We start from the raw sequence: 14,393 nt of genomic DNA, 5'->3' as shown, positions 1-14,393 counted from the left end.
GAAAGAGGGAGCGCAAAGATCTGAAATGGGCTCTGCGCTGACAGCAGAGAGCCCAACCCCGGGCTCAAACTCATGAACTGTGAGATTGTGACCTGAGCCTAAGTCAGAGACTTAGCCTTAGACTGAGCTACCCAGGCACCCCCTCAAACTCCTGTATTTTTAGTAGCCGCTATCTCATATTGATTCTTCTTCATAACTGTTTATTTTGGTATTCAGTTTCTAAAAACCTTTTATCTTTAAAGATGTTAGTATGCTTACAGTATACTCTTGCCCAGTTTGTTCTTTTTTCCTCTGGATGAGGTTGCTCATTTGTTGTTTTTTTTATTCCTGTGCTTCTTCCCCTCAGAGGTCATACAGTTTACCTTATGGACTTCTCTTATTTCTTTGCAACAATCAGCTGCCTTGGCTAATAACTTTAGAGAGAGGGGTAAAATCTCAGATCTGACGTGTGCTTCTCTGGGATAATTTAAAAACTAGTGTGTGAAGCCTCTAGCATTGTACTCTGGCCTCTGTCAGCTACATTTTCCGTAGTGTCCTCATACTCCTTCAAAAACAAAATAGAACAAACCAAAACAAAACAACCCCACACCACACACGTACAAACAACTCTTAATACTACTTTCCCACACAACTGCTCACTGTTGCAGTTGGCCTTGCTCTCTTGTGTGGAGTGGAGATAGAGTAGGGCCGGGTAGAACCTCTCAGGGACCTGAACTGGTTGCTACTGATTCTCCATTCAACCTTGTCTTCGTGTTTAGATGTCAGATCCTTATTAGTTGAATACGTAATCCGATGCAGGCACTGTATTGGGTGCTGGGATATAAAAATTTTACAGATGCAATCCATGTTCTCAGGGTGTCACTGGGACATTTTAGTGGTGTCAGTGGGAAAGTAAATAGGTATTAATAGTAAAGTGAGGTAAATTATGTGATGAGAACACATGGGAAGAGTTGATTAGTTTTTTTGTGAGGAAGGGAAAATGTTTCCTTGCCAGTATGGATTGCATCCTTAGGGATATTTTGTTGTTGTTGTTGTTTTGTTTTGTTTTGTTTTGTTTTTGTTTTTAAGCTAGGTAAGGAAAGACTAGAAGAGGAGTATTTCAGATGGAGAGAGCAAGTGGTTTAGTGGTAAGGGAAGCCAGGTTAATAATTTCTTATGGCTATTGCTGTCACAGTCTTTGTGATGTAGCTTTGGCAAGATAACAGAGGGAATAAGTGAACTAGAGTGGAGTAGGATATTGTGGTTTTTAAAAAGGGAATGACATGATCAAGCTTACATTTTAGGAAGATCTTGCTGTATTACGGAGAATGAATTGACATGGGGCAAGGCAGGAGCCATCGGGACCCATCAAGAGGCTTTTGCAGTAGCCTGGGAGAGAAAAGATGATGGCCTAAAATAAAGTATGTACTCTGAGGATAGAAAGAAGTAGCTAAATCAAAATGGTAATTAAGGATGTTAGATGGCCAAGACTCTGTGGTTGATTACATTTGCTTACATTTGGTAGTGGAGGAAAGGGCATGTGTCAAGGATGATCCCTAGTTTTCATTCAGGTGTACTATTCAAAATGCCTATTTCCTAAATAAGAATCACTTGGAAATAAAACAAAGCAATAGTCTCACCAACCTTTTTTTTTTTTTTTTTAAGTTTATTTATTTTGAGACAGAGAGAGAACAAGCAGAGGAGGGGGAGAGAGAGAATCCCAAGCAGGCTCTGTGCTGTCAGCATGGAGTTCGGCATGGGGCTCGATCCCACAAATGGTGAGATCACGATCTGAGCCGAAATTAAGAGCTGGACGCTTAACCAACTGGGCCACCCAGGTGCCCCAAGAACAGTTTCTTATCCTTGATCCCAAAATGCAAATAGTTTAAAATACTGGGAGGTTTTCCCTGAGCTCGTAGCAAACTCAACTGATAGCAAAACCAACCCTGAAATGAAGTTATTCCTAGTCTTTGTTTATCCCACTTTGGGTGGACATTCGTGTTTCTTTCACAATTATTTATGTGGACAACGATGAGATGCTGCTTCAAACCCTGCTGCCAGTGTTACATGACATACAGTATACTCTCTATACCTTATTACGTTTCTAAAATCCAGAACATTCTGATGAAGGATGTCTAGTCCCAGTGGTTTCAGATAGTAAATTATGGACTTGTACTTTGAATCTGAGCAGTTTTTGTTCCTTTTGTTGCAGTGTTATTTTCTAATAAGAACCATTACGTGACATTGTAGCCATGGGGACAAAATGAAGTAGATGCATGTCATATAGTGCAAACTTCAAGTTAGACTGCCAAGTGAAGGTGCAAAACTGAGTATAGTAGGCTTCTGTTTGGGTTAAAAAAAAAAACAGAGAAGAAGGATGCATGTGTGTGCGCGCGCACACACACACACACACACACACACACACACACACCCCTAGAATATCGTTAGAAAGACAAAGAGCTAATATCTGATTAAGAACTTGGAGTCAGTGGTGGGAGGAAGACTTAATTGTATTGTTGTGCGTGCACACACATATTGCACTGTCAGATTTTTTACTATATGCATTATTTTTTTGTTTAAATTTTAAGTTACAGTGACTGTATGAAAATGTCCTTATGAAAACATAAATATTTATTTGACTTCTAGTTCCAGTAAATGAATTAACTTGATAACAATAAAGTTAAAAATAATTATTTATGTACGTATACAATTAAATATCTCTACAATGTATTCCTGTCATTTGTCATTAGGACTGCATCCAAAGAATGAGTTTCAGAAATCCTTACATTTTTAAGCGTTGAATATATAGTATTGATACGATCGCCAGAAGCAGAAAGTAGAGAAGAGAATGGCTAAAGATGAGTCCTAATCAGTAGATGTTGTAATTTATTCTCAGTATGCCAGACTGGGCAGTGAGAGCAAAAGTTGGAAGCCATGAGTATAGTTTTCAGGCAGCAGATCTGAAGGGGAAAACGATAGGGAAATTTGGAAAGATTGTGTAGCAAGACAAAGGAAACAGATAAGTATATTTTTGGCAGAGAAAATTGGAGATAGAAATAAGGAGAAGAAAAGTAAACTTGGGGCCCCTTTAGAGAAAGAAAGAGGTGTGAGGGAAAGATTAAACATCATGAATGCAATACAGTTGTTGGATGTTTCATAATTATTTTCTGCAATGTAGTAGAAGTTATACTTTCATATTAAAAATACAAAGCTTGGTATTTATGATGGAATTAAAATACTACTTGGTCTGAGTGAAGAAATTCTAAGTCCGTTTGTCACTAATAAACTAGTATAAACCAGAATCAAGGGAAAAAATCCAATTATTAGCCACATTTTACCAAATATGTATTTAAATTATCTTTGTTACTTAGTTCCATCAGCAGTCCTTTTACAGTGAAAAGCAAGAAGTTAAATATTTAAAATATATCATGATATTTGATGTTTGTGTCTTATTTGATGAGATTTTGTTTTTTACTATTACAACAGGTCCTGATTTGTAGTGCACTAAGTTAATAAAATTAATGTCAGGGAAAAACTTGTTAATATTTAGTTACTTAGCTATATAGTCACAAACGTATTCTTTATGTGTATTTTTTTTATATAAAAATGAAATCATTGGTGGATGGATATTTGATAAAGCAAAAAAAGTAACATGTCAATTGTAGAATCTAGCTGGTAGATAGAATCTGTATGAACATTTTGTAATAAATGTTGGGGAAAACAAATTCTAATGAAAGAGCTAATGTGAAATAAATAGATGTTTTGTGAATAGTAAAATAATAGTACACTTGAGTTCCTTTTGTTCTCTGCTTACTGAAAAATCTGAAACATTCTGTTAGTAGATGACCAGTTTTAGTGGTAATACTATTAGATGTAAATAAGTTATTTGTTTCCTTTTGATGGAAATTGTTTTGTCCTTCAAACCAGTGTTATTGTGAACATTAGTGAAGATATATGAAAAAATCATAAGGTTTTATAAAACATATTTGAGGTAAATGTAAATTATGGCAGACAAGTGTTTAGCAACTATTTAGAACTTTTATTCTTCTATTTTAGGGAATCCGGAAACATCAAAGCTGGATTAGAACATCTGGTAAGTTCTAATTTTCTCTTGAACATTTGCATCATCTTTGATATCTGCATTCTAAATGAACACTTTTGAATGAGCTTTGAATACCTTGTATTGAGAAAGTCAACCATTTCCCAAAGGGTCAGCTTACTGTTATTATGTGAAGGCACTTACATTTTCATTTATCTTATCATTTCAAGGGAATTTGAAATTTTTTTAAATTACTTTTTTTTTTTTTTTGATGTAGAGATGAAATAAAATGGATGGCAATCCTTGGATTGATGATTGCTTTAATTATAAACAAAAATGTTTGGTGTAGAATTTTTGGCATATCTTGATCTGACAAAAACAAGCTTGTGTTTTAAGAAAAACACAATCAAATATTGCATGCATAAATATGGTATGTTTTAGCAATTTAACGGCTTTGAAAGAAGGGCACAGCTTTGTTTTTCCTGATGTCTCTGCTTTATGAATAATGCATCGGTTTAAACTACATTCCGTTTTAGAATATAAAATAATTGAGTTGCAGAATTTTTGGTTTAAGTAAACATTTTTAAAGTACAGATGAAATTCAGACTGACTTAACCTTAGAATCTGTCCATTGATCAAAAAATTAGAGGAACTGTTGTGTTATACCAGGTCCAAAATTCATTTAGCTCACCGCATTGAGTGTTCATTACAACATTAAGTAGTTCATTTAAACAGAGCATTATAAAGTCATGCTCTGGTTTCTGGTCAAATCCAAATGTTGAATAATTAATGATAGAGATTCTTTTGTAAATACAATCTAAGTACTTTTTTAATGCAAGACTTCATTCGTATATCATATTGTAGCTTTGTTAACTATTAATGTGCTTTTGTTTGCTCTCACTAAAACAAACAGTAGCAAGAGCCAGCTTCATTTTGACTTACAGTAGTTTTAGAGTTGGAAGGGGTTTTTAGTTTTCCTTGCAACAGCTAAAGAAAGCTGAGGAAAGCTAGACTTTTAAAAAATGGTCTTAATAAGTACAGATTAATTATTAAGAAGCTATATGTAACAACCTAGTTTAGAATATTTGAACTATACGTTTGTCCAGATTAGTAGTAAGTAAATAACACTGTTAATATTTGAAATTATTTCCTGAATCCCAGTTTGTCACTTCATAGTGGCATATATAGTTAGGAAATATGGACATTAGAATAAAAATGTTAATCTAAAACAAATTCCAGTATTGGTTGGGGGCTTACAACAAGGAAAAACAGCTACCATTGTGCCAGAATGAGCTTTTATACTCACTTATAAATTGTTATTTATTGAAAAGACTTCATATTTCTTGTTTCATATGCCTCAGTAAATAATAATTAATTTTTTAGTTTAAATTTTATATTTTTTTATATTTACTAGTATGAACTCATCTTCAGTGATTATTTCATGCATTTCTACTCTACTTATAATCTTATTCAGCACTGGTTTTCTAACAGCCTTGGGTTGCCAGGAAAGCTCCCCAAAGCAGGTGGCACTCCAGACTGCCACTGCCCACTTTAATCAGAATGGTTTCACTTTTAGTTATTTTGTACATTTTTAAATTTTTAAAATAAGATTTTATTTGAAGAAAGAGTTTTCCAACTAAAAACGCTTAAAACCTTTGATCAAACATAGCTACTTATTAAAGTCAGGAGTAATTATTAATTATTCTTGATCCTGTTATATTTCATTCTCATCTGGGTCATACACATCAAATATATTTCAAAGATAATGTATTTTAGGATAAGAGAGGTAGGATTAATACAACAGGTAGTGAAGTAGATAATTTTAATGCATTTATTTAGATTGTTCAAAAGACTCTATAGCTTGACATTATAAAATTGACCCACTGACTGGGAACTATTAACAATAGCATGAATGTATTAATATGTAACATAATATCCTATATACACACACCTATATACATACCATACTGCCTTGTGCACTACTGTCCTGTAAAGTCAGTGATATTCTTCACAACTGCCTAGGATGGAAGTGAACTCAAGAATTTATTATTTGGGTGGCGTCCTGGTGGCTCAGTCGGTTAAGCATCCGACTTCAGCTCAGGTCATGATCTCGTGGTTCATGAGTTCGAGCCCCACATCGGGCTCTGTGCTGACAGCTCAAAGCCTGGAGCCTGCTTTGGATTCTGTCTCTCTCTCTCTCTGTCTCTCTCTCTGTCTCTATCTCTCTCAAAAATATAAAGATTAAAAAAAAGAATTATTATTTGAGCATTAATGAAACCTGTCTGTCTAGCAGCTATGGGCTCTGTAAGTTTGTGTCTCCTCAGTTTCCAGCTGAGAAGATACTTACAGCCCTTACCACCTAGCACTTGTAGCCCTTCTTTGAATTGGCTGTGTAGCTAAATACAATAGATTATGATCTTTAAAAGTATATGGTATAAAATTAAGAACATTCCACACGTGGTATTAATTTCTTTTTTATGTTTCCATCATTTTCTGTTTTTTAAAATTTATTTATATTATCATAGAGAATTAAAATTGTTCTAAGAGAGGGTAGAAGCCAGTATAAATTTAAGTAAGCTAAGAAAGGGGTCCTTGGCTGGCTCAGTCAGTGGAGCATTCAACTCTTGATCTTGGGGTAGAGATTGCATTAAAATAAGGTCTTTTATAAATAAAAAAATAAAAATAAATAAGCTAAGAAAAATGACATGGCATCATATTATACTTGCCACAAGGACACATACACGGTTGTACTACTATTGTATTCTGTGTTTATGGACTCTTCTTGTAACACTAGAAAGGAAAAAGGTGTGGGGAGAGAAAAGAGTAGGGTAGGTGGACTGTGTTGCCCTGGAATGTCTTCAAGGGCTGATCTCATTGATTTGTCACAATCTCTCAAACTCTCAATTCTGCCTTTGTTCTATCATTTCTTTTTTCCTGTGTTGCTACCTTCTCCTGGGAACTGTCCAGCATGTCATTCTTTGCTTAAATTTTTTACTGTATTGCCCAATCCTATTTTATTTTTCTTTTCACAAACTTGTCTGCTACTCATAAAGCCTGTGTGTGTTGAAAAGTTCTAGACAGGGTCTTTGAAGGTCAGTGCCTCATCATCCATTGGTGATTTTTGCCTGATGATTGTAAAATGGAGATTTTCTACTACTGCCTCCCATATTTAGCAGTCAGCATTCGATTTTAAGGAAGAGCCCACCTGTATTTCTTGTTTTCTCTATTTATTGTGAACAAGGACTCATGGATATTTATTTTATTAAATAGGTTATTTAAAAAAATTTTTTTTTTAATTTTACTTATTCTTTGAGAGAGAGACACAGACAGAGACAGAGCGTGAGCAGGGGAGGGGCAGAGAGGGAGACACAGAATCCATAGCAGGCTCCAGGCTCCGAGCTGTCAGCACAGAGCCCGACACGGGACTCAAATCCATGAATAGTGAGATCATGACCTGAGCCAAAGTCAGATACTCAACCGACTGAGCCACCCAGGAGCCCCTTATTAAATAGGTTATTATCCATTACTTTTCTAACTTATTTTGATGCTTCTTGTCCCAGATTTGTCCAGGGAGTATCCTTTCAAGATGGCTTTTGGATCGTTTCTACATACCCCATCTTTTTTTAAAAACACTTCTTTATTTTCTGGCACAACAAGATGTTCCAGGCTCATTTGAAACCTTCCCTGTCCTACTCATGGAATCAGCTATTTCTTCAAATTACCCTATTTCATTTTAGAGGGAAATGGTATTTATGAATCAAGGTCTGGATGTGTGACATGTCCACTGTCTCTGGGATTTCATTACTTCTTGGACTTTTTAGTCCTAGATTAAATAGATAGGTGGGTGGGTAGGTAGGTAGTTGATATTTGGGACTTAGATGCTTAGATAGGTATTTTTTTTTTAAGTTTATTTTATATTTATTTTGAGAGAGAAAGAGAGAGAGAGTATGTATGCAAGTGGGGGAGGGGCAGAGAGAGAGGGAGGGAGAGAATCCCAAGCCGACTCCACGATATCAGCGCAGAACCCAAGGTGGGAGTCAGTCTCACGAACTGTGAGATCATGACCTGAGCCAAAACCAAGAGTTGGACCCTTAACCGACTGAGCCACCCAGGTGCTCTGAGAGGTAGGTAATTTTAAGAAATTATGAGTCCGACTAACATCTCCAATTTCAATCCAAACCACAGAATTCTTCCTTGTTGTTCCTCATTTCACATTTGTATTTCCCTTTATTCACAGTGAGAACTGTGACTCCTAACAACACCAATACATTTACCCATTTGTTCAATTATGTAATACATGCAAAATAGTTTTGAAATTGCTACAATCATATCTTATGAAAGTTAAAACTTAATAGAGTTCAAGATTTGTTTCAAGAGTTTATTTCAGTTTATTTCATGTTTATTCAAGAGTTCTTTTCCCCCTTGAGTGTAGTTAGGTAATTCATTTGAAATATCATTGCATGCATGTGTTTCTGTTTGTATTCAATTTTAGGTGCCTTTGTCCCCATTCTTGTTGATTTAATTGGATGGTTGGATATGTTAACATGCTTCCAAAATTCAAAATATTATACCAAGTCAAAATACTATACATAATACATCTCTCAGAAAGCTGTCATCCCCTTTCTTTCTAGCTTGTTCTCTTCTGTCCTTTATAGGTGGCCAATTTTATTAACCTCTGATTTATTCTTCTTATGCATCTTCTTGTGAAATAAAGCATATATGTACATATATGTATATGTGTGTATTATTCCTATTTCCTCTGTCTTACAAAATGTAGCACATTTATTTTTTTGTACTTTGCTTTTTTTTTTTCTCTCTCTGTCTTGGAAATCACTCCCTAATTACTGTGGGTATCATTATATTTACTATGTTTCTTTTTCTCTTTGTGTCTTCTTTATTAAGGGTATGAGATTTTAGCCTACTTATATGCCTGCCACACTTTAATAGATGCTGGCAGAGGACATGAGATTTCTGGGTCAGAGACACAGCTCTTGTATTACTAACAGCACCAAAGGTAGCACATAATACATGGTTATATAGGTTCCTTTTGACATACAAGTACCAAGGGGTGATGGTGCATACAGTGGGTTTGTGTCGTAGCTGAGGGAATATTCTTTAAGGAGCTGACAGAAAATTGGCCCAAACTTTGCCCAAGAGAAAAACATTACCTTTAGTATACTAATTTGGTAGCAGAACTGCCTGATCCAATCAAGGGGGAGTCTATATCTTCCAAGACTTTACTATACAAAACATCTTTGAAAAGATAGTTCTGAAGAAAGGCTATTGGCTGATATAATGTGTGCAGAACCTATGGAGAATTGTCTCTGAAGAGCTATTATTATTGTTATTGTTAAGTTAGAAAGGTTTGTGGTTTTTTTCTAGGGGTTACCTTTATATTTATATCTTTCATAATGTATAATGCTTTTACTATCCCTTATTCCTACTTAACCTTTTAAATGGCATCCCTCACTTCCCACCTGTTATCTTTGTAATAGCCAATGCTCCTATTGTACTTTGCTTTCCTCATTTTCCTCCCATTTCTTCTTGTATTCTTGCTACTCTGTTGGAATACATGATGTTTGCATACTGTCTATCCATGCTGTCACCTTTTTTTAGAATCACCTCTAAAATTAACCGTATTACATATTTACCATCAGCTTGTTTGCTGATGTTTCCCTCCTTGTCCCCTGTTTTGTGTGTAACTCATCTAGTAGTATATTCTTCAGGACAGCCTCCTGTGTACAGTATTCCTTGAGATCTTGCACATTCTAAGCTGTTTCTCTATGGTTTTACTATTTGAATGACAGTTTGACTGGACATAAAATCCTTGACTTATAGTTTTTTCCCTTGACTTTCTGGAAAATGTTATCCTGCTCTTGATATTTGTGGCACTAGCCTTATTTTCTTAACCTTGCGTATTACTTGATTTTTTTTTTTTTTTTTTTTTTTTTTTTTGCCTTGAGGCATTGCCATTTTTTTCATTGTCCTTGTTTTACTAGGATGATTCTCAAAGTTGATTATTTCTGACTACTTTTGGGTTTTTGTTTTCATATGTAGACCTAAGTTTTCTCACTTCTGGAAATAACTTTTTGGATTATAATACTAAATATTAACTGTTCCATTGTTTTGTTTTCTTTTTCAGGGATTCCAGTTATACATGTTTTCTATATAATTATATATAGAATCTTTCTTTGCTCATCTATTTCAGTCTTTTTGAGTCTTTGTACTACTTTACTTTGTTTTCCAACAACTAAGAACTAGTTTGCCTGGTTTCATTTACTATTTCTTAGCAAATTTTCATTCAAATTTATTCTTCCTTGGATACCTTATAATTTATTCTTCACTTCTGAAATAGTTTTTCTTCCATATCTATTCTTATTTTTTGAATATCTGAATGTTCTCGGTTTTCTTATTGTTATTTGTCCGAATAAGCCTTGTACTTTGGGTTGATTTTAAGGGAAGAGTTTTTATCTGTTGAAATGTTTTGATTTACATTTTCTGTTTACTGATTCTTGTAATAGCTTTATATGGGGTTTATTTGATTTCTTTCCTCCTTTCCTTTCTTCCTTTCTTTTGAAAATTCTAGACATTTTGTAGACAGGGCTCCTAGTTCAAGGGTACCTGCTTCTGTAGTAAAACAAATGTATTTTCTTTAATGGCCAATGGTGGGGTGTGGCAGGGATGAAAGGGTTGGCATGTTTTATTTCTGTTTAGCTGTTTGTTTCTTCTTACTTTCTTCTTTCTTGTCACTGTCACGTATTTATCTGATTTTCTCCGAGAAACAGTGCTTCCTGAGGCTGCCACTTCAGTTCCACTCACTTTCAAGCCCCTTCCCTCTAGCTGGTGCTATGGTAACACCAAACCCTAGATCTGTGTTCACTATTTTGGCACTTTAGTGTTGTACTTTGTTTTCCTGGGGATTTTTTGTTTGTGCTTCTAGTTTATGTATTAAACTTATGATTCCTATCAGGATGGGGAGGGCTCTGTGAACATTTTTACCTCAAAGAGAAATTCATAATGGAAAATGTTGGAAATCAGTGTTGAGTAGACTTTGAATCCTGAGTAGTCCTCCTATGGGAATCCTGCAGGAATTGTCAGCAGAATTAAACACAAAACATCTCAAAGAGCTCAGTGACCATATCTATTTAAAGACTTAGAAATGAGTGAATACACTGGTTATAATGTTATGCTTAGATTTCATAATTAACTTAAATAATACTTTTTATTTGGTGAAGAAGCCTATACAAATTAAAGACCTCTGGTTATGATCCCAATATATGTCTGTTAACACAGAAGGGCTGAAGGAGTGGAGGTGGGTGGTTATTAGGTGATGTTGCTCCTGGCTTTTTTTTTTTATTATTTTTATTAATGATGCTCCAAAGGTGTAGAAAATTAACTCTAAGCTCCCTTCTGCTATGTCAGAGGGACCTGACTCCATATTTTTCTACCATCTTATGTTTTAAAATTCTAGATAATGCAGTGAGTAGTTATTGAACTACTTAATGGGGACTAAAACATTTACTGTTTAGAGTGTTTTTAATGCAGTCATGTGGGATTTCTACATTTTAATTTTTATAATTATAGAAAACATACTGTAGATAAAGTGTTGCCATTTGATTACAATATAGCTATTGTTTCATTAGCAAACTATAAAAATAATGCTATCCTTTTCTCTGGGAAGAGGCATTGAGATCAGAATATGTTAGGTTGAGCTATGTGAAAAATTGTCACTTTTTTTGTTCAAAATAGTCTGTAGGTTGTTTCAGACTTGAAAGGACTACTGTGCCGTGCCCCCTTTGGCGGGGAATGAAGTGAATTATCCTGATCACTATGATGTTTCTAAGGCTCCCCGTGTTCACTTTTCTGAAGAGTCAAATAATTGGAGGTGGGGGGACATGTGATTTCGGTCAATCCTTCACTCTTTTGAACGTGCGTATGAGTCTCCTGGAAATATTGTTTATACTCAGGTTCTGATTCTCTGGGTCTGGGGTGGGACTTGAGATTCTCCATTTAGCAAGCTCCCAAGAGAGAGATAAAGCTGCTAGTCCAGGGGCCACCAGGAAGAAAGGTACATTGAAAGGCATTGACTTGAAAGACCTGTATCCAGTGAACAAGGTCCTCTGCATGTGATGAAGAATCTAGAGGCTTCCCCCATATACCCATTGAGTATGATTCTGCAGCCTATAAATGATTGGTTGGTGTTCATAAACCCAGACAGATGGACACTCCACAGGTTTATACAAGGACAAAAATTTGTTGTCTATCTCTGCAAGAGTAACAGAGGGACCATTTTTTTTCTCCTTTCTTTGATTCCAGATGTTAAGTTCTATATTTCAGGGCTAAAGCTGGACACTAGGACTAATAATACCTTGCTCAGTCTTAGGTAGAAAATTAAATAAGTGATGATAAATCTTTTAGTAAAAAGGGTTACAAGTGTTTACTACTTTAAGTGGGATTTGCTTTCTATTAATAGTTGAATAGTGAAAGAACTCTGGAGCCATACCTGTGGGTTTTTTCTCCCCACAGAGGTCTCATTTATGTTTCTTATATTGTATAACATTTGAGAGTGATGACCTACTTGTCCTTGTGGTCAGGTAACACAGTCTGACCATTTTAAGTGTTGAAAAGCAACTGTCATTAATAGCTTGTTTAGCCCATCAGTGGTTTGTAGAATATAGTTGCTGCTTGCCAGAAATGTAGGCAGGCCCATTGCTATTATACCTGCTCATCAATAATATTACTAATCCTAATAAAAGCCCTTTCCTCTTTGTTTTAGGTTGTTTTGCATAGAACTTGGAAACAAAACTGCTGTAGTTTAGTTCACAGATTAATAATTTTATTTAATACAAGGATAAACACAGTTAATGTAGTATTGTCATACTTTTGAGGATTCAGTTGACATACAACATGAACTAGAAAATGCAAACAGAAGTTATAAACCCTATTCTAAAGTCACTTGTCTTCCATCTGTTACATCTTTAAATATCTGTTTTATTTTAATATTTCCCCACTGTGTTCTGAAAAAATGTTTCTGACATTTGTCCAAATGAGTTTGAGAATATAGTTATCTCAAAATGCGCTGACATTACTGATATAGTCTATATATTTATTAAACACTGATGAAAAATATTTATTACCTCATATAAGGACTTCAGCATAATAGATCCCTCTCCTCCCAGCATTTTAATTTATTTTTCTTACCTAAGCCAATATATATTTGAGGTTTAGGGTAAATGTGCATATTAAAACTGACACTTTCTTCAAACGGTGATCATGAAATAAAACAGCATGAAGTTTTTCTTTTTGGGAGATCAATTTCATAAATCTTTTCTTTTAACAAATAAGTGTGTCTTAATGAATGTGTGAAAATTAAAATACCTTTAATGTGGATTAAATGTTAATGTCATATTACTGTCATGATTTCTTAGGCAGTTTACAGGTCTTAAGTCTGAGGACTGGCTCACATGCTAGTCAGAAACAATGCCATTGCCACTGACATGTCTCTGACATGTTTGGATCAGTTACAAGTTTATTAAAAATTGCTCCTTCAAAGAGTGATTAGTAAATATTACCCAGTTGTCCAACAGAATGAACTTGGGCCCTTTTTCTACCCTCCCTCCGTCCCCTCTCTTCCAAAGATCTGTTGTTACATTTTTAAGACATAATGGTCCCAGGAGAAAATGGTGGCCAGTTATCTTTAAAAAAATTAATAAATAGATAACAAGATGTCCTGCAATTTTCATGATCTTACTAATAGTCTCATATATATGTTTAATCTAGATAAACTTCATTTTTTTTAACTTTTATGCACATGTGCTTGTTAAAGCTTTATAGAATAAAGTAAATATTCTAAGCGCATTAAATCACCTGCCCCCGCTGACCCCAACTTCCCATTACTGAAAGTCAGCCCCTCCTGAAGCCACCAGAGTAACTGAATATTGTATTATTATTATTTGTGTTATTATTATTATCATTTGTATTCTAGTTTAGGACACTGTAGGTTCTGCTTCATTGCAAAGAATCCCACAAGGTACCTGGTAGTTATTTCACGGCTTTCTCAGGATCTAAGATCTGTGACTAGAGAGAGACAGCTAGCAGCAGAGGCAATAGGATTGTTTTCTGTTTCTCCCATCAAAGCATTAGGAGTTAAGATGGAGGGTGTCTTTGTTACAGTGGTATCTTTGGCCACACTCATTACCATTTGCCACAGAATCATAGCATCTGTATTTAACTTTAACACACACAGAACGAGGAGTCAGGAGAATCTGATTTTACTGTTTGACCTCTAGCAATGCACACAACCTCTCTGTTTTACTTTTTTCATTTACTCCTTATTAATGGGATGTTAAAATGGTGTGTGAAAATTTATAGAAAC

General features: G+C 35.1%; 1 protein-coding gene across 1 annotated transcript in view; it reads left to right on the top strand.

Annotated features, from left to right (window-relative positions):
- Positions 1 to 14,393, top strand: part of RSRC1 (arginine and serine rich coiled-coil 1) — a 249,432-nt gene that overhangs the window by 190,797 nt on the left and 44,242 nt on the right. The window contains exon 5 of the mRNA XM_042903182.1: positions 4,036 to 4,072. Coding sequence (XP_042759116.1) covers positions 4,036 to 4,072 — 37 coding nt within the window. The remainder of the gene's footprint in view (positions 1 to 4,035; positions 4,073 to 14,393) is intronic.

This window comes from Panthera leo, chromosome C2 (genome assembly GCF_018350215.1).
Source record: "Panthera leo isolate Ple1 chromosome C2, P.leo_Ple1_pat1.1, whole genome shotgun sequence".
In the NCBI taxonomy this organism is placed as follows: Eukaryota; Metazoa; Chordata; class Mammalia; order Carnivora; family Felidae; genus Panthera; species Panthera leo.
This window is presented reverse-complemented; position numbering and strand designations above follow the sequence as displayed.